The following is a 21,074-nucleotide window of genomic DNA, read 5'->3' as shown; positions in this document are numbered from 1 at the left end:
GTTAAGTACTTCAGCACTCTGTGGTCCCATTTTGTGTGCTTGTGTGACCTACCACTTCGTTGGCTGAGCCGTTGTGGCTCCTAAACTTTTCCACTTCACAATAACAGCGCTTACAGTTGACCGGGGAAGCTTTAGCACGGCACAAATTTGATGAACTGACTTGTTGGAAAGGTGGCATCCTTGGATGGTGCCACATCAAAAGTCACTGAGCTCTTCAGTAAGGCCATTCTACTGCAAATGTTTGTCTATGGAGATTGCATGGCTGTGAGCTCAATTTTATACAATTGTCAACAACAATAGCCAAATCCACTCATTTGAAGGGGTGTCCACACATACACTATGTATACAAAAGTTATTTTTATCCCCCTCTCTATCCTCGTTTCTCTGTATCTTGCCCTTCCCTCCTTAAAAGAGTATAAAACATCTTGAATAGTGATACCCATTGTAAAGAACAGTTTCATCATGAAGTTAAAACAAATGTCACAATATTCAAATGACACATTGAATCACCTGCCAGTTAAAGTTGAACTATTTCATGAGGAAGTGTAAAGCACATAAACCGTAAGATGTCAAAGGCTTTTTGGAATCAACATAACAGATACCTGGGGGCGTATTAGTGTTGGCGGTAGCCTTGACGATAGAGAGGCAGACCAGTAACCAGAGGGGTTTCAAATGGCAAAACCAGAAATTAGTCGAGTTCTACAGCATTTACCTTGGAGGAAATCATCTTAATAATTGAACAACATTTTTTTTAAACTCAATGTTTTATTTGTGAAAAATCGTGAGGTAATATGAGAGATGATGAGCTATGACAAGGATTGGATTCACTGAAAAATAACTAAACCAATGTGCATTGTGTGCAACATGACGGTGCCTACGTTTCTACACTCTGATAATATCCTCTTGGAGGCAGAAGGAATGTTAACATGCACCACAATGCTATCTCTCATATAAGGTAACCTAACGTAGCAGGAGTAAACTAAACGCTTGAAACTACTATACTGTCCTACCAAGCAAAAGAGCAGTAAGAGCAGTAACTTTTTTTCTACATCAAATACATGCTTTATCACGTGGACAAATATCCCGCCTCAACTGTGTTGTATTATGGAGAAAATGGGTGTTCATGTTTACAGTAACTGCAAAAAGTTAGTGAAACCAAGGAAAAAGGCAGAAACTGGCATCACTCACGTCAGTTAGTGGCATTTACCTTGGTTTCACTGAGCATTGGGCTGTAGTGTCTATGGAAGACCTTGGAATTATTTATTGTTCTTTGCTGATACAAGTATCAAACTATATGACACTGACAGCCACATACACATAAATATACTAACACAAGAAGGCAGTAACTGCCGTCTAGGATCATAGGTCATGTCAGAGGTCAGGGCCAATATGAATAAAAAAATGACCTACTCATAAAAAAACGTAACCACATCTCCAATGATCTGCCTACAATTCATTTGGCTGGACAATAAAACAACTTTGAAGTAATTCTTCTCAGTTTTACTATGAGCGGTTACTGCTCTTTTGCTTGGTAGGGCAGTAGAGATCCCTTAAATCAAGGGGGTCAAACTCATTCCATGGACGGCCGAGTGTCTGTGGGTTTTTTGTTATTGTCTTTCAGTTAAGACCTACACAACCAGGTGAGGGGAGTTTCTTACTAATTAGTGACCTTAATTCATCAATCCATTACAAGGGAGGAGCAAAAATCTGCAGACACACTGCCCTCCAAGGAATGAGTTTGACACCCTTGATGTTGGGGATCAATAGAAGTTTCAGGCGTTTCGTTTATGCCTGCTACATTAAGTGTCACCTTGTTAAACTCCAATCAACAATCTCATCACAGGCTCTTTCCATTTCCCCTGAAAACCAGAACATCTGGTTGTTGTGGACTCGGCAGAGAATTTCACTTTCCTGCATTATCAAACATTCCTGTCTCTTCTCTTGATTTTCACTACGATTTTAGCATGTAGCTTGGCATGATAATTAGTTAGTGCATAGCTAGTGCTAGTGCACCCTGCAAAGCAGCCTCCAGTACAAGAGTCATCCCATTAATTGCCAACCTGCGTTGACGAGACAGTTTCCACTAAATCAGGGGTATCAAACTCATTCCAACAAAAAGGATTCAAAAGCATGTGGGAACCCCCTGCTGAGTTAGGAGTCTACTCAAGAGTTTCTGCGGGTTTTCGCTCCTCCCTTGTACTGGATTGATGAATTAAGGTCACTAATTAGTAAAACACCCCTCACCTGGTTGTCTAGGGTTTAATTGAAAGCGTAATCCAAAATCCAGCAGACAATGGCCCATCCATGGAATGATCTTTGGTACTCCTGATTTAGTGGAAACTGTCTCATCAACGCAGGTTGGCAATTAATGGGACGACTCTTGTACTGGAAGCAACTCTGCAGGGTGGTCACTAGCTGGCACAGCCACAAAGTCATCAAATCTAATACTAGCCTTCATCACACTAACCTTATGACTAACCCTAACGTGAAGACCAAAAAGTATATTTTTTTCATGAGTTTTTATGATAGTAGCCAATTTTGACTTTGCATCTGGCCCATCCAGCGAAAACCGCTCTGCCTCCAGGACAAGATTCATCCCAAGAAACGTCAACCTGTCATGCCAAATGGATATATCACAGTTATAAATGACAAATTCTGGCTATTCAACTCTTTCCCTACGAGGTCCGGAGCGTGCTGGTTTTCTGTTCTACCTGATAATGAATTGCACCCACCTGGTGTCACAGGTCTAAAGCCGTCCCTGTTTAGAGGGCAACAACGAAAAAACGCAGTGGAATTGGCTTCGAGGTCCAGAGGTGAGTTTGAGGGTCCTAGATGGTATGTGCCCCTTTCTACAGAAGATTGATAATGGCTTGCAAGTAGTCAACCTACACCAGCTCCTATTTTAGCTTCATCTAGAGAAACTAGGACAAATGAACCAGTCTGTTGAAATGTAATGTAAAATGTTGAGTTAGGCAAACCGGGTGTTTTCTGTATATGTTCCAAGGGGAGCTAATGTACTAAGGTGAGCTTGGTCAACATTCTGTCGTCAGCCAGCCCAACCAGGTTAATGATGGTCATGGTGACAAATAATATATCATTTGAGAACAAAAAGGATTCAAAAGCATGTGGGAACCCCCTGCTGAGTTAGGAGTCTACTCTCAATCACCTCTCAAATTGTCAATCACCCATCAATCACTTTTCTTCTATGCTATAATGGCGTTCACAAAAGTTATATGTGGATTCCGCCGCCCACTGAGCGGGCAGATAATAAGGATCCCAAGAGGGAAAACATTATTTGAAAAAAAGTATAAAATCTCAAAATATCATAACAGAAAATAACTTAACAAAATCAAACTTCAAACTGCATCCACAGCCACATCTTCATTAATGTTGTCTCTTTCCCCTTCGACTCTCTTCACTGCCTCCACATAGGAGATCTGCTGCTCAGCCCTGAAATCAAACTTCAAACTGCATCCACAGCCACATCTTCATTGATGTTGTCTCTTTCCCTTTTGACTCTCTTCACTGCCTCCACATAGGAGATCTGCTGCTCAGCCCTGAAATCAAACTTCAAACTGCATCCACAGCCACATCTTCATTAATGTTGTCTCTTTCCCTTTCGACTCTCTTCACTGCCTCCACATAGGAGATCTGCTGCTCAGCCCTGAAATCAAACTTCAAACTGCATCCACAGCCACATCTTCATTAATGTTGTCTCTTTCCCCTTCGACTCTCTTCACTGCCTCCACATAGGAGATCTGCTGCTCAGCCCTGAAATCAAACTTCAAACTGCATCCACAGCCACATCTTCATTAATGTTGTCTCTTTCCCTTTCGACTCTCTTCACTGCCTCCACATAGGAGATCTGCTGCTCAGCCCTGAAATCAAACTTCAAACTGCATCCACAGCCACATCTTCATTAATGTTGTCTCTTTCCCCTTCGACTCTCTTCACTGCCTCCACATAGGAGATCTGCTGCTCAGCCTTGACACCTCGACCTCTTTCACCCCTAACAGGGTACTCAAGGAAGTCCGAAGTATGATCCCCACCACAGTTGCAACATTTTCCATTCACAGATTCTTCAATATCATACTTCTCCCATCTGCAAACATTTAACACGTGACTATATCCTTTACAATTCCCACACTGTAATGGTTTGGACACAAATGCTCTCACCACATTCCTCACATATCCAAACTTCACATACTCAGGTAGTCTCCAACAATAATATCAACAGGCTTTTCTCCTTCCTTCCATATACCATACGGGTCAGGCAAAGTGCACTGACCAATCCTAGGATTTACTGACTAAGGTACTTCTCTTCTTTATCCAATGAGGCTCCAGCTGTAACTCCTTTGGCAGGAGACCTGCTCAGAAGATTAATACATGTTACTTCTGACGTGGACAGTTTGGCCAGATCCAGTGCAGCTTCTTCAAGCACAGTCACCATTTCCTCCTCCAGCTTCATTCCTGAGACTCCCCATCCATCACTCACACCTGTAAGCCTTCAACCCTGTCGGCACTCAAAGCACCTGGCCTGGCTACTACTGCTCCCTATGGGTGAGATAGAAATAGTGGAAATGGACTGTTGAACTGTGGCCCTGCCACTTCCCTACCTCTATTCCTAACAGTGGGACTTCCTATGGCAGCATTTCCCAAACTAGGTCCTCAGAACCCACAGGAGTGAATGTTCTCCCCCAGCACTACACAGCTGATTCAAATAATCAACTCATCAAGGTCATATTATTTGAATCCTCCGTGTGGTTCTAGTGGCAAAAAACATCATCACAAAACAGATCTCTCAAGTTTCAGTTGATCTTAAATTCCTCTGTTCAAAACACAGAAATGAGTTTTAAAATGAATGCTTTATTTGTGGGAAATTATATGATATGAGATAATAAGCCATGCCAAGGATTACATCAACTCTATTGATGACATTGGAAGGCACATGTTTACACTACGGTCAATAGCAGAATTAGCAAACCTCTAAGTGTTAATCAAGGAGTCTTCAAGAAAATAATACAACTTTTACAAGGCTGTTGGTGGTCAGTTTTGTGGGAGAAAACATCTACATTGATAAAAAGAAGTTAAACCTCAGTACAGTCAATGATTACTATTGATAGAGATAAAGTACTAAAAATATATAGTTTTTTCGAATGAAGGAAACAGTTTTAGTAAGAAGGATTCTAATGAATTCATGTCCTCAATTCTCAAGCAGAAGGCTGTTCCAGAAAGAGAGATCAATGAGTTAGCAAGTGAGCTTGTCAGATCGCAAACGGTCTTCAGCTACATAGAAGAGGCTAATGTGTGCACACCATGGTGAAGCCAGACTTGGATACGACCCAAAGACGGCCCAGGTCGTAAGTCACATGCTTCATTTGCATGCACATTGGGACATTGCTCCATCCAGTGCCCTCTGGTTTACTGGCTGTGATGCCGTCTCTGTGTTGAAGAAAGGGGTGGGTTTTATGTTTTAAGCTCATCAATATTTATAAAGTGCATACATCTTTTGGACTTTATTAATTGTATATAGCCATTGATTTTTGAAGAATATAACTGCATTAGAAGCCTAAATGTAAGCTTGTACTCAATTGTTTGAAAACAATGTTATTGTATTGCATAGCTTTAAAAAGACATGTTTAAAACAAACAAAAAACATTTTCTTCTTGGATGGTCTGTCCTTGCATCCATAGATTCATCTATGCATTTGACAAAGGTTACATTTGTCTAGCTACATTCCTCAGCTGTTTACCAAAACAAGTGGCGGGGTGTCTGTGTACTTGTTTTTTTATCACAAACTGTAGCTTTAAAGGACATCCAACTTTGACATATTTTACCTTACACTATCTACACATTTCTTTATAAGTATATTATAAGTTTAGATCAGATTTTATTTATGCATCTATTTAAATGTTTCTGTAAAGATCTTCATGTCACAAAGTATGTACAGTACCAGAATTATTATTAAAGGTATATCATTATTATTACAAGTCATTTTCAAGTGAGTTATTGGGTGGAACCATGCAAAAATGGAGTAGTAATCTTACCTGGTAGAAACTTGGCCTGCAGAGTTGACCCCAAAGACACTACCATCAGTTGCCACCTCAATCATGGAAAGCTTGCCGTCAATTTGACTCCACCTGTTGTTTTGACAGGTGTCTCTGTTCACATTCTGGAAACAAACATTAATTTCAACAGTTATAATATGAAACTGTTTTAAAATAACTGAGGTTCTCCATCCTCTACTACTCTGCTCCAGCTCTCAAACTCTTTCCCAGATCTTACACTCATTAAGTAGATATTATCATTCTTGTTGACTGCCAGCACCCAAAGGGTCCACAACTGTTGTACTTCACAGCTCCTGGCAATCCTGTCCATGGAAAAGGTGAGTCAGGTCCCTTGTAGCCAACTGTGGCACTACGTGTCCGACAGTATGGTGTATCATTTATGTTAACCCCCACAACAAATTGGTCACCTCCAGCATCCAACTGCTTCAGACTGCCTGAAGGCCACAAAGACAGAAAGACAGACAGACAAGCAAACAAGTAGGACTGTTCTGTGAGTACTGCCAAATGACTTACAATGGCATTAAGTTAAACTTGTAAAACATTAATAATTTGTTCAACAGTCTGATGGTATCAGGAAAGCTAAGAAGCAGGTGTCCTCTGGATAAATATTGAGTAATGCTCTCCACTTACCTGCAGCTTGCACCCAGTTACCGGCCACATACTTGTAGATTGAGTCTGCCTTGTTGACTCCCCAGATCCCTGCTGGTCCTACAGTGATATGCTTCAGGGAACCAGGCAGGCGGATCCATTCATTACCTACGAGGTAGTAGGGGATTTGACTTGTGTTCGTAGCAACCACTTGCCCCAGTCCTGCATCGATCTGCATCAGATTCTTGATATCCACTACAGGCTGACAGTCCCAGGCTATGGAGACACCAGATCAAAGACACATGAGTAGAGTAAACCAGCAAAAAGGAGGATGAAATTATGGAGCCAACTTCATGATCAATTTGAAGTTTAATGTAGAGCTACCTATTAAATATGTTTTCAGATGCTGGTAACTTACCGTGACCGACGGCCAGGAGACAGAGGACCAATAGGACGGCTGCGGTGGCTCTCATGATGTCTCTGTCGATCTACAGTATAAGTCTGGTTGCAGTTTGGCTGAACACAGACTTTGTCCCCTTATATATTGCGGCCCTGCAAACAGCTTTGAACCCCCATAAAACCATGAATGAGTTATTTCTATTTGACAAACAACCTGTTCCAAGGAAAAGTTCATTGTAGGAGGATATTTTTTTACATTTATTTAACCTTTATTTAACCAGGTAGGAGAGTTGAGAACAAGTTCTCATTTACAACTGCGACCTGGCAATATAACCCCACCCTCCACACACACACACACACACACACACACACACACACACACACACACATACACACACACACACACACACACTATAATAATATACACCGAACAAAAACGCAACAAGTGTTGGTCCCATGTTCCATGAGCTGAAATATCCCAGAAATGTTCCATACGCACAAAAAAGCTTATTTTGCTCAAATTTTGCACACAAATGTGTTTAAATCCCTGTTAGTAAGACTTTCTCCTTTGCCAAGATAATCCATCCACCTGACAGGTGTGGCATATCAAGAAGCTGTTTAAACAGCATGACCATTACACATGTGCATCTTGTACTTAGGACAATAAAAGGCCACTCTAAAATGTGCAGTTTTGTAACATAACAATGCCACAAATGTCTCAAGTTTTGAGGTAGTGTGCAATTGGCATGATGGCTGCAGGAATGTCCACCAGAGCTGTTGCCAGAGAATTTAATGTTATTTTCTCTACCATAATCCACGTCCAACGTCATTATTGAGAATTTTGCAGTATGACCACGTGTATGCTGTTGTGTGGGCGAGTGGTTTGCTGATGTCAACGTTGTGAACAGAGTGCCCAATGGTGGCGGTGGAGTTATGGTATGTGCAGACATAAGCTACAGACAACGAGCACAATACCATGTTATCGATGGCCATTTGAATGCACAGAGACACCATTGTCGTGACATTCATCTGCCGCCATCTCCTCAAGTTTAAGCATGATAACGCACGGCCCCATGTCACAAATATCTGTACACAATTCCTGGAAGCTGAAAATGTCCCAGTTCTTACATGGCCTGCATAATCACCAGACATGTCACACATTGAGCATGTTTGGGATGCTCTGGATCAATGTGTACAACAGCGTGGTCCAGTTCCAGCCAATATCCAGGAATTTCGATAAGACATTGAAGAGGAATGAGACAACATTCAGGACACAATCAACATTCTGATCCACTCTTTCCGAAGGAGATGTGTCACTGCACAGCAGATACTGGTTTTCTGATCCACACCCCTACCTTTTTTTTTAAAGCATCTGTGACCAACTGATGCATATCTGTATCCCCAGTCATGTGAAATCCATAGATTAGAGCCTAATTCATTTATTTCAATTGACTGATTTCATTATATGAACTGCAACTGAGTTAAAAAATTGAAATTGTTGCATGTTGCGTTTATATTTCTGTTCAGTTCAATATGAGAGATAATAACATGGTGTTAATCAAGGCATAAAGGGGAATGTGGTCCCACTTTATTTAGATAGTCCCATGTAGATGATCATACAATCAACAAACTGTTGATAAGCAAATGCTTGTTAAGGTTACAGTTAGGGTTAGAATAAGGGTTAGGGTAAGGGTTAGGGTAAGGGTTAGGGTAAGGCTCAGACTAGTGTTAGTGGATGGTTAGTTGAAATGTTGTTGAAAGTTATTGACCATCTACAAACCATCTACTTGGGATTATCCAAATAAGGTGTTACGATGACTGTTTTAACAGACACCATCACGCTATCTCTCAGACGAATAACAGCCTCAGAGACGGAATTGGTTATAAAAGACAACACCCTGTCCACACAAGGATACAGCGATAAACAGACAGCCTGCCTTCCCGCCTTTTGGACTCTGATTGTTAGGGCGGAGTCAAGATTGTCTCATCATTCTATACAGCATCTCTGACTACATTTAGTTTAAATATCAACTACAGTTACCAGTAGGGTGATGGATTTATAGGATCCTTCCCACTATATGATTGACATGTAGTAATGTAGTAATAACACGTAGTAATAAAATCCCAAGTTATCAATTAAATGTTTGTGGAAAAACGACTTGTCCTCGTGTGAAAATGACAGTTTATTAAATATTCTACAGCTGTAATGTCATCAGTCAAATCAAACTTTATTGATATACCACATTTCTTACAACAAATGCATTTCAAGGTGTTCACAGTCATGCATTGAAAGGCATGTGACACGTAACATCCTTCCTCTTGTCATTTCTCTATAGGTGGCCTGAGGATTCTCTCTATCACATGCAAATGCCTCCGTGGGCCTCGTGAGTTTAGCCATGCAGCCTATTTTGCCAGTTCACAATATCGGCTGTACAGATGTGTAATGCGAGTGGAGGAAGCCAGCCGTGCCCAACCAGGTGCAGTCAGTGGAAGACAAATACCGAGCCGAAGACTACAACCCTCTGTCCCAAGAGCCCACAGAGGAAGATCTTCAGTGGCTAAGGAACCATCTCTGGGGAAGTTTCAGTGAAATGGCATGACTCCTTGAACCTGAAGCAGAACAACTGCTACCCTCCCTGTTGTCCATGTCTGTACCAAACATTGTTAAAAATCCAGGGCACCTGGGGCATGCAGAACACTGGCTGGCATGGTGCTGTCGTGGAGCATCAGGTGGCTATACGGCAGGCAACAGTTGGACAGTTGGTAAACGATATCTGATGAACCAATCTGTACATTCTGTTAAATAAGTCCCACCAGTCTCTAAAAACACTCTCTGCTAAGTGCAGCTTGTGCCACATCTTTGAATAGAGCAAGATCAGCCTCTCTCCAATTATCTCATTGGATCTCCCATTATCTCAGTCTCCCATTGGATCTCCCATTATCTCAGTCTCTCATTGGATCTCCCAGTATCTCATTGGATCTCCCATTATCTCAGTCTCTCATTGGATCTCCCGTTATCTCAGTCTCTCATTGGATCTCCCATTATCTCAGTCTCTCATTGGATCTCCCAGTATCTCATTGGATCTCCCATTATCTCAGTCTCTCATTGGATCTCCCGTTATCTCAGTCTCTCATTGGATCTCCCATTATCTCAGACTCTCATTGGATCTCCCAGTATCTCATTGTATCTCCCATTATCTCAGTCTCTCATTGGATCTCCCAGTATCTCATTGGATCTCCCAGTATCTCATTGTATCTCCCATTATCTCAGTATCTCATTGGATCTCCCAGTATCTCATTGTATCTCCCATTATCTCAGTATCTCATTGGATCTCCCAGTATCTCATTGGATCTCCCATTATCTCAGACTCTCATTGGATCTCCCAGTATCTCAGTCTTTTATAGTATTTGCACAATGGTTTCACTTTCACACCTGACTGTAATTTAACAAATTACTCTACTTCAAATGGATACTTTATATCATTTGTATTTTTTATTTAAGCTTTATTTAACAAGGCAAGTAAGTTTAGAAGAAATTCTTATTTACAATGATGGCCGACCCCGGCCGACCCTGGGCCAATTGTGCACCGCCCTACAGGACTCTCAATCACGGCCTGTTGTCATACAGCCTGGAATAGTGCCACCTCTAGCACTAAGATGCAGTGCCTTAGACTGCTGCGCCACTCAGGAGCCCCCATAACTAATGCACTGATGTGGTGAAATTATATATAGCCTGTCATAATGTTATCATGACACCTGGCGAGACCCAGATGCAGACACAGGAGGCAGATGGTTGGAGTTTAAGATGTTTAATATATCCAAAGGGAATAGGCAAGAGAATGGTCGTGGACAGGCAAAAGGTCAAAACCAGTTCAGAGTTCAGGATGTACCGAAGGGCAGGCCGGCTCAAGGTCAGGACAGGCAGAAGGGTCAGGCAGGCTTGGAGTCGAGAAAACAAGCAAGGGTCAGAACCGGGAGGACTAGCAAAAGGAGAAAAGGCCAAGCAGGAAACCGGGAAAACCGCTGGTAGGCTTGGACGTACAAGACGAACTGGCACAGAGAGACAGGAAACACAGCCATAAATACACTGGGGAAAACATGCAACACCTGGAGAGGGTGGAGACAATAACGAGGACAGGTGAAATTCCTCATCCATATACTTATAATTATATATTCTTATTCCATTCCTTTAATTAGATTTGTGTGTATCAGGTATCTGTTGTGGAATTGTTAGATATGAAATGTTAGATATTGCTGCACTGTCAGAACTAGAAACACAAGCATTTCGCTCCACTTGCAATAACATCTGCTAACCATGTGGAAGTGACCAATAACATTTGATTTGATTTGAAGAACACTGTTTAAGGCGCCACATACTGTAGCACCTTTTATTTCTAAGAGTGAAGGCTTTATAACTCTGGTTTATTGAAATGATCATGGAACAGCAGGAAATGACCCAGATTGATCCTTTAGTGTTTGTGAAGTTCTATGCAGGTGTCCCCCTCTGCTGCATGTCAATACATGTTCAGTATTGGGGGGGGGGGGGGGGGATTAGTCAGGCTATTTACAGAGCAATATGGTCTGCAAAGAGTTTCCACAATATGTTTACATTCTAGGCAACTAGTCATTTGTTAATAAATTACACATTTGCCTCAAAGTGTAATGTAATGATTAGTGGGTAGTTACACATCTTTAATAGAGCACACTGTAAAAGGTGTTGTCAAATATGTACCTGACACCAATAGGACAGCTGTCAATCAAACTATGAATCAGGGAACTAAAGGTTCACCAGTTCCTGCACACTGTAGTACTGTAGCACTCTAGTCATATTTAACTTTCTAAGTAAGAAGATTCACAAAACAGATCTTTAACTGTATATTTGCAGAGCTATCTTAAATCCCCCTGTTCAATATGATTAAAAAAAACACAAATTATTTTCAAAATTGATGCTTTATTTGCGGGAAAATATTATATAATGAGATAATGACAAGGATTCCATTCAATCCTATTGATGACCTCTGAAGCACAGCAAAACCCATGTGGATTGTGACCGTGGCCAAGTTTACACTACGCTCAAATAGCAGCCATGGCAAAATTCAATTGAAGTGTTAATCAATAATACACTTTTATAACGCTGTTGCTTGTCAAATTGTGTAAGAAAACATCATTGATAAATTCTTTATAATATCATTAAGATCAGTGTTTACTATTGATAGAGATAAAGTACTGAAAATATAGTTAGAGCAATAGGTATTAGAATGAAGGATTCTTGTGAATTAATGTTGAGAATTGAGATTGTTCCAGACAGAGAGATCAATGAGTTAGCAAGTGAGCTTGTCAGATCCCGAACGTCCTTCAGATGCAGAGGAGAGGCTAATGTGTGCACACCATGGTGAAGCCAGAATTGGAGATGACCCAAAGACGGCCCAGATCGTAGGTCACGTGCTTCATTGGCATGTACATTGGGACATTGCTCCATCCAGTGCCCTCTGGTTTACTGGCCGTGATGCCGTCTCTGTGTTGAAGAAAGGGGTGGGGTTTGCGTTCAAAGTTTATAAAACATTTTTGGACTTCAATAATTGTATATAGCTATTGATTTTATAAGAATATATAAGACTCTTGAGCTTAACACAACCGCATCAGAAGCCAAAATGTATGTTTTTATTCAATTGTTTCTAAACAATGTTATTTAAAAAAAATGTGTTGTTTAAAAAAAAAATACATTTTTTCCCATGGATCCATATTGATTCAATCTGTAGCCCCATGTATGAATTTGAGAATGGTTACATTTCTCTAGCTACATACCTCATCTGTTTACCAAAACAAGTGGTGGGATGGCCAAGTAGTTTTTTTAAATCCCAAACTGTAGCTTTAAAGGATACCCAACCTTTGCTAATTTTACTGTACACTGTGTACACATTTCTTTATAAGTCTTATACATTTAGATCTGATTTATATTTACCAGATTTTATTTCTACATCTGTTTAAATTTTTGTGTAAAGAGCTTCACAAAGCATGTACTGTAAGGACCAGAGTTATTCATAAAGGTATATCATTATTATTATAAGATCTAATTACAAGTCATTTTCAAGTTAATAATGTTGAGGGGGAAAGGGTGGAACCATACACAAATTTAAGTTGCAACCTTACCTGGTATAAACTTGGCCTGCAGAGTTGACCCCAAAGACACTACCATCAGTTGCCACCTCAATCATGGAAAGCTTGCCATCAATGTGTCTCCACCCGTTGTTTTGGCAGTCTTGATTCAACTGGAAAACAGATTCAATCAGGGTTTTAGGACAATTTCAACAGTTATAATATGAAACAGTTTTAAAATAACTGACACTCTCTATCCTCTACTACTCTACTCCAGCTCTCACACTCTTTCCCAGATCTGACACTCATTAAGTAGATATCATCATTCTTGTTGACTGCCCAGCACCCAAAATGTCCGCAACTAGAATACTTCACAGCTCCTGGCAACCTTATCCCTCGAAGGGATGAGTCAGCACCCATGAAGCCAAGTGAGGCACTTCTTGAAAGACACCCTGGAACATAGTCCATGTTGGCCACCACAACAAACTGGTCCTCCCCAGCATCCAGCTGATTTACACCGGCTGAAGACCACAAAGACAGAGACAGACAAGCAAACAAGGAGTATGTATCTGTGGGTACTTCCAAATGACCTACAATGGCATAATGTTAACATGTATAATTTACCCTGATGGTAATCAGGAAAGCTAAGAAGCAGGTGTTCTCTGGGTTCATAATTTAGTAATATTCTCAACTTACTTGCAAATTGAACCCAGTTACCGGCCACATACTTGAACATGAGGTTTCCGTTGCTGACACCCCAGATCCCTGTTGGTCCTACAGTGATATGCCTCAGGGAACCAGGCAGGCGGATCCATTCATTACCTACCAGGTAGTAGGGGGTTTGACTTGTGTCCGTAGCAACCACTTGCCCCAGTCCTGCATCGATCTGCATCAGATTCTTGATAGCCACTATTTCCTGACAGTCCCAGGGTATGGAGACACCAGATCAAAGACACATCAGTAGAGTACAGCAACAAAAAGGAGGATGAAATTATGGAGCCAACTTGATGATCAATTCCAAGTTTAACGTAGAGCTGCCTATAAAAATATTTTTCAGATGATGGTAACTTACCATGACTGATGGTCAGAAGACAGAGGACCAATAGGACGGCTGCAGTGGTTCTCATGATGTCTCTGTAGAGTGACGGTATACGTTTGGTTGCAGTTTGGTTGAACACAGACTTGTCCCTCTTATATAGCCCTGCAAACAGCTTTCAACCCCCATGAAATAATTATTAATGAGCTTTTTATATTTGACAAACAACCTGTTCCAATAAAAAGTTAAGAGGAGGATATAACCCCACCCTCTCCCATACACAGACACACAATAATATTATCCACTAAACAAAAATATGAAACGCAACATGCAAAATATTTTTTAGTTTTATGAGCTGAAATACAAGATCCCAGAAATGTTCTATACACACAACAAGCTTATTTCTCTCACCTACTGTCCTTGGCAGGTGGCGTATTTGTAGTGCTGTTTGATAAGGTTGCTAAGTGTTATAGGAGGACCCATGTAATGTTTACACTGTACCAGACTGAGTGTAACGCATTTTTTTACCCCTACCACCCCCCTCATTGGAGGACGAATGTATTTTCAATTTTGTAACTTAAGTAATTTTTTATTTCAATTGTTATTTTCTTTAAAAACGTACACTACATGACCAAAAGGAAAGTACATCTCATTCCAAAATCATTAACATTAATATAGAGTTGCCCCCCTTTGCTGCTATAACAGCCTCCACTCACCAAGGAAGGCTTTCCTCTAGATGTTCAGCCACAAGAGCATTAGTGAGGTTGGGCACTGATGTTGGGCGAATAAGCCTGTTTAAAGCTGGGTTTTGTTTCATTGTTGAACTTTCCTAATTTATATATAGATTGATTTTCGAAAAATATAACTTTTAAATGCCTCATGAGCTTAAAACAGAATAAAACATGTAAACTTTCACTAAATTGTTTGTCAACAATATTATTGTAAACAAACAATGAATAGCTTTATAAAACATGTTTAAAGAATAACAATTTTGTTCTCATCTGTCTGTCCTTATATCTAAAGTTCCATCTATGAATTTGAGAGTGGCTATATTTCTCTTACCCCATCCCTCATCCATTTACCAAAACAAGAGGCCATTTAGTTGTTTTTATCCCAAACTGTAGCTTTATTCTACCGTACAGTGTCTTCACATTCCCTCATGAGTCTATTATGAGTTTAGATTTGATTATATCTTCCTGATGTTATTTATTTCTTTAAATGTTTGTGCAAAGCACTTCACAAAGCATGTACATTAAGGATAAGAGTCAGGGGCGCAACTTTGGTTTTAGAAGTGGGAGGGACATAGATGTTTTTATTGTTTTTATTTAGTGGGTAGATTAGCTTTAAAATTGCAGATACAATGTAATTGTCTGCATAATTTCCAATCCCCCACATATGTTTTTCAAATATATGTATATTTTACACTAAACCTACCATCTCGCTTCTAATTGGAGTAAACAAATGGATATCATCAAATGGGCTTCTACTTCCAGCTTATACATACTACATACATTTAATGGACAAAGTATATTTTACAATAGTTATCTTTTGTTAGATTTGTCCCATCCTTCAGCTCTACTCAACCCCTCCCATCTATCTCCGAACACCATCAGTTCTGATTACTTTCCCCATTACTTTTTCCAAAATGGATTAAATTGTTTTTTTTACCCCTCATCGATATTCACACAATTCCCCATAATGACAAAGCAAAAACAGGTTTTTAGACTTTTCCATACATTTATTACAAATAAAAAACTGAAATGTCTTATTTACGTAAGTATTCAGATCCTCAATTGATGGGACATAATTTGGAAAGGCACACACATGTCAATATAAGGTCCCACAGTTGACAGTGCATGTCAGAGCAAAAACCAAGCCATGAGGTCGAAGGAATTGTCCTTAGAGCTCTGAGACAGGATTGTGTCGAGGCACAGATCTGGGGAAGGGTACAAAAAAAAAAAAAAAACTATTGTTTTCACTATATATTTTACCTCTTGGTGATGTCATTCGGAAACATAATGTTAACACTGCTATGCGGACGATACACAGCTGTACATTTCGATGAAACGTGGTGAAGCCCTAAAATTGCCCTCCCTGGAAGCCTGTGTTTCAGACATAGGAAGTGGATGGCGGCAAATTTTTACTTTTAAACTTGGACAAAACAGAGATGCAAGTTCTAGGTCCCATGAAACAAAGAGATCTTCTGTTGGAACACAACAAACATCTTGATGGTTGTACCGTCGTCTCAAATAAAACTGTGAAGGACCTCTGCGTTACTCTGGACCCTGGTCTTTCTTTTGAAGAACATATTAAGACTGTTTCAAGGACAGCTTTTTTACGTAACATTGCAAAAAATCTAACTTTCTGTACAAAAACGATGCAGATCAAATTAATCCATGCGTTTGTCACTTCTAGGTTAGACTACTGCAATGCTCTACATTCCGTCAACCTGGATAAAGCACTAAATAGACTTCAGTTATTGCTAAACACTGCTGCTAGAATCTTGACTAGAACCAAAAAATGTGATCACATTACTCCAGTGCTAGCCTCCCTACACTGGTTTCCTGTTAAGGCAAGGGCTGATTTTTAGATTTTACTGCTAACCTACAAAGCATTACATGGGCTTGTTCCTACCTATCTCTCTGATTTGGTCCTGCCGTACATACCTGCACGTACGCCATGGTCACAAGACGCAGGCCTCCTAATTGTCCCTAGAATTTCTAAGCAAACAGCTGGAGACAGGGCTTTCTCCTATTGAGCTCCATTTTTATGGAATGGTCTGCTTGCCCATGTGAGAGACGCAGACTCGGTCTCAACCTTTACGTCTTTATTCAAGACTCATCTCTTCAGTAGGTCCTATGATTGAGTGTAGTCTGGCCCAGGAGTGTGAAGGTGAACGGAAAGGCTCTGGAGCAACGAACCGCCCTTGCTGTCTCTGCCTGGCCGGTTCCCCTCTTTCCACTGAGATTCTCTGCCTCTAACCCTATTACAGGGGCTGAGTCACTGGCCTACTGGTGCTCTTCCATGCCATCCCTAGGAGGGGTGCGTCACTTGAGTGGGTTGAGTCACTGACGTGGTCTTCCTGTCTGGGTTGGCGCCCCCCCTTGGGTTGTGCCGTGGCGGATATCTTTGTGGGCTATACTCGGCCTTGTCTCAGGATAGTAAGTTGGTGGTTGAAGATATCCCTCTAGTGTTGTGGGGGCTGTGCTTTGGCAAATATACCCTGCTTGTTTGGCCCTGTCCGGGGGTATCATCGGATGGGGCCATAGTGTCTCCTGAGCCCACCTGTCTCAGCCTCCAGTATTGATGCTGCAGAAGTTTGTGTCGGAGGGCTAGGGTTAGTCTGTTATATCTGGAGTATTGTGAATTTAAGTATGCTCTCTCTAATTCTCTCTTTCTTTCTTTCTTTCTTTCTCTCTCTCGGAGAACCTGAGCCCTAGGACCATGCCTCAGGACAACCTGGCATGATGACTCCTTGCTGTCCCCAGTCCACCTGGCCGTGCTGCTGTTCCAGTTTCAACTGTTCTGCCTGCGGCTATGAAACCCTGACCTGTTCACTAGACGTGCTACCTGTCCCAGACCTGCTGTTTTCAACTCTCAAGAGACAGCAGGACCGGTAGAGATACTCTCAATGATCGGCTATGAAAAGCCAACTGACATTTACTCCTGAGGTGCTGACCTGTTGCACCCTCGACAACTACTGTGATTATTATTATTTGACCATGCTTGTAATTTATGAACATTTGAACATCTTGGCCATGTTCTGTTATAATCTCCAGCCGGCACAGCCAGAAGAGGACTGGCCACCCCTCATAGCCTGGTTCCTCTCTAGGTTTCTTCCTAGGTTTTGGCCTTTCTAGGGAGTTGTTCCTAGCCACCGTGCTTCTACACCTGCATTGCTTGCTGTTTGGGGTTTTAGAATGAGTTTCTGTACAGCACTTTGAGATATCAGCTGATGTAAGAAGGGCTATATAAATACATTTGATTTGATTTTGATTTGATTTACATCTAAAGGCTATCAAATCTGGTCGTCTATTGCGTTGGGGACAGAGAATAAAAGGAGCAGATTTATGGGCATGGTAGAAAAGATTCAGGGCATAATGTACAGACAGGGGTTTGATAGGGTGCGGGAACCGTGGAGGTAAACCTAGGCATTGAGTGACAATAAGAGAAGTTGCATCTCTGGAGGTGCTAGCTCCGCAGTAAAATAAAACAATGTTAACTACCCTAAACAACAGTATAAAAGCCATATGGACATTAGAGAGAGACTTAAAGCGAGGCATAAAGCAATCACAGTTGTTGATTGGGAGAGTAAGCTAAGACAACAACGGGTAAGACAGCAACAGCCAATCAGCTAAGACAACAACAACAGGTAAAATGGCGATGAATGGGCAGAGAGGGTCAGTTAACTACACACAGGGCCTGAGTTTGAAGTCTGGGGCCTAAAGATAAACAAAATGGAGTACCGTGATTAATGAACAGTCCAGCAGGCATCAGCTATGGAGCCAGGCATCATAGGGTCCAGTGAACAGCAATAAATGAAACAGGGAAGTCGTTACTACGATAGCAAGCGGGAGACACGGCGTTCATAAAGGTTAGCAGGCCAGGGCTAGCAGAAGCGTCTTCACCGATGTCCGACAAGGGCCGGTTGAGGGAACATCGGACAAAATTACGTCGGCAGACCAGACGTGATGGATCGGCGGGGCTCCGTGTCGACAAAGGGTCCAGGCCAATTGGCAAAAGAGGTATTGTCGCTGGAGTAATTTTGTTTGCTAGCCAGGAGATGCCCCTGGCTCAGGGCTAACTGGTGCTAGCTTCGGGACAAGGGCGTTAGCCACTATAGCCACTCGGTAGCAGCTAGCTAGTTGCAATGATCCGATGCAAAGGTTCAGAGCTTACGGCAGGAATCCAGCGATGTAGTGGCTTCTAGTTTTGCTAGTGAAGAGTCGGGGGGGCATCAGCTGTGTAGTCGAGTGATCATAGGGTCTACTGAGCAGGCCGGGAGATGGGCCTGGCTCAAAGGCTAGCTTCGGGGCTGGGCCAGTCGGTAGCAGCTAGCTAGCTGTGGTGATCTGGAGTAATGGTCCAGTAATGGAGTAATCTGGAGTAATGGTGAGCAGTCCAATATTCTCAGGGTTGATATCGCACTGAGCAGACTGGCGGGTATTATCCAAGGTAAAAGCGGCTGGTGTCTGAGCTAGAGGTAAAGGCCGCTAGCAGTGGCTAACAATGACTAACTAGCTAGTAGCTAATTAGCTGATTAGCATCTGATGGCTAGCTTCTGATGGAGGTTCTAGCTGTCTAAAAGCAATAGCGGATCCGTATCACATTGGGTGAGGCGGGTTGCCATCTTGGATCACTATGTGATACTACTTTGAAGAATCTAAAATATTAAATATATTTTGATTTGTTTAACACTTTTTTGGCAACTACATGATTCCATATGTGTCATTTCACAGTTTTGATGTCTTCACTATTATTCTACAATGTAGAAAATAGTTCAACTAAAGAAAAACCCTTGAATGAGTAGATGTGTCCTAACTTTTGACTGGTACTGTAGGTGTTTGGAAAGTTGTTGACTGAGACATGGGAATGAAGAAAGATTACATTCTGTCCAAACATGTTATTGTTGAATCTCATGGATCCTAAGGGGGGAAGCACAGGGCAAATGTCTGGTTTCAGTCACAGATAAGGGAGGACAGGCGTGGATTAAGGAGGAGAGAGGAATTCGGCCCAGGTCACAGGTCAGATGGAGTGAGAAGGAACAGACCACAAAGGTTTTAGCGTCAAGCGGGGCCATGACTACACCAGTGAGAGGAACCAAACAAGTTCTTGACTAGCAACAGAGATGTATTGGCTGTCTAGATGTGCAAGGAGTTGATTCCGGCTAGTGGGAGGACCAGTGGGTGAATGAACTTAGTTTGAGCTTTTCGTGAGTTTTTACTCTGTTTGTTCAGAACCTAACACAACCTTACCTAGTTTAAACATCACCCCAAAAGTTGACCCCACTACCATCAGTTTCCACCTCAATCACAAAAAGCTTGCTGTCAATGGGACTCCACCCGTTGTTTAGGCAGTCTTGATTCAGCTGGAAACAAACAGATTCACTCAGGGTTTTAGGACAATTTCAACAGTCATAATATGAAACAGTTTTAGAATAACTGACACTCTCCAACCTCTACTACTCTACTCCAGCACTCACACTCTTTCCCAGATCTGACACTCATTAAGTAGATAACATCATTCTTGTTGACTGCCCAGCAGCCAAAGGGTCCACATCTGTAGTTCTTCACACTTCCTGGCACTCTTGTCCATGGAAGGGGTGTCTGGTCCCTTGTGCGAGTCCGACAGTATGGAGTATCGTCCAACAATAAACTGAACACCTCCAGCATCCACCTGCTTCAGAAAGCCTGAAGACAACAAAGACAGATGGACAGACAAGCAAACGGGAGCACGTATCTGTGAATTCTGCCAAATGACTTACATGTTAAAATTGTAAAACATCATTTTTTCAACACCCTTATGATATCAGGAAGGCTAAGAAGCAGGTGTCCTCTGGATAAATATTGAGTAATGCTCTCCACTAACCTGCAGCTTGCACCCATTTACCGGCCACAAACTTGTAGATTAAGTCTGCTTTGTTGACACCCCAGATCCCTGCTGGTCCTACAGTGATATGCTTCAGGGAACCAGGCAGGCGGATCCATTCATCACCTACCAGGTAGTAGGGGATTTGACTTGTGTCTGTTGCAACCACTTGTCCCAGTCCTGCATCGATCTGCATCAGATTCTTGATGTTTACTACCTCCTGACAGTCCCATGCTATGGAGACAAAGACATATGGGTAGATTGCACCAATAAAATCTTGATCAATTCCAAGTTGACCA

At 41.7% G+C, this 21,074-nt stretch overlaps 1 protein-coding gene and 1 pseudogene across 2 annotated transcripts; both read right to left on the bottom strand.

The window, feature by feature from the left end:
- Window positions 1-4,965: 4,965 nt before the first annotated feature.
- LOC110490672 lies at window positions 4,966-7,200 on the bottom strand (annotated as a pseudogene).
- On the bottom strand, window positions 7,133-14,647 carry LOC110490674 (fish-egg lectin-like). 2 transcript variants are annotated; one of them, XM_036945150.1, is made up of 6 exons: window positions 14,599-14,647; window positions 14,224-14,362; window positions 13,848-14,081; window positions 13,455-13,672; window positions 13,206-13,324; window positions 7,133-7,218 (listed from the first exon to the last, which is right to left on the bottom strand). In XM_036945150.1, the coding sequence occupies exons 2-6, from the start codon at window positions 14,276-14,278 to the stop codon at window positions 7,194-7,196; spliced, it is 651 nt and encodes a 216-aa protein (XP_036801045.1). In that variant the 5' UTR covers window positions 14,279-14,362; window positions 14,599-14,647; the 3' UTR covers window positions 7,133-7,193. The 2 variants fall into 2 exon arrangements, with proteins under 2 accessions (XP_036801045.1, XP_036801044.1); XM_036945149.1 differs by lacking the exon at window positions 7,133-7,218 and adding an exon at window positions 11,960-12,570 and having other exon boundaries at window positions 14,599-14,640.
- Between the last annotated feature and the right edge of the window lie 6,427 nt (window positions 14,648-21,074).

This window comes from Oncorhynchus mykiss, chromosome 15 (genome assembly GCF_013265735.2).
Source record: "Oncorhynchus mykiss isolate Arlee chromosome 15, USDA_OmykA_1.1, whole genome shotgun sequence".
Classification (NCBI taxonomy): domain Eukaryota; kingdom Metazoa; phylum Chordata; class Actinopteri; order Salmoniformes; family Salmonidae; genus Oncorhynchus; species Oncorhynchus mykiss.
Note: the sequence above shows the minus strand (reverse complement) of the source record. Positions and strands in the feature narration are given on the sequence as shown.

What these genes read in the sequence shown, in the direction of transcription:
- LOC110490674 (XM_036945149.1), bottom strand. Translation starts at nt 14,278, where the DNA reads ATGAGAACCACTGCAGCCGTCCTATTGGTCCTCTGTCTTCTGACCATC. An exon ending in TCTTCTGACCATCAGTCATG is followed by an intron (nt 14,082 to 14,223) that starts GTAAGTTACCAT and finishes GTGTCTCCATAC; the next exon opens with CCTGGGACTGTCAGGAAATA. An exon ending in TAACTGGGTTCAATTTGCAA is followed by an intron (nt 13,673 to 13,847) that starts GTAAGTTGAGAA and finishes TGTGGTCTTCAG; the next exon opens with CCGGTGTAAATCAGCTGGAT.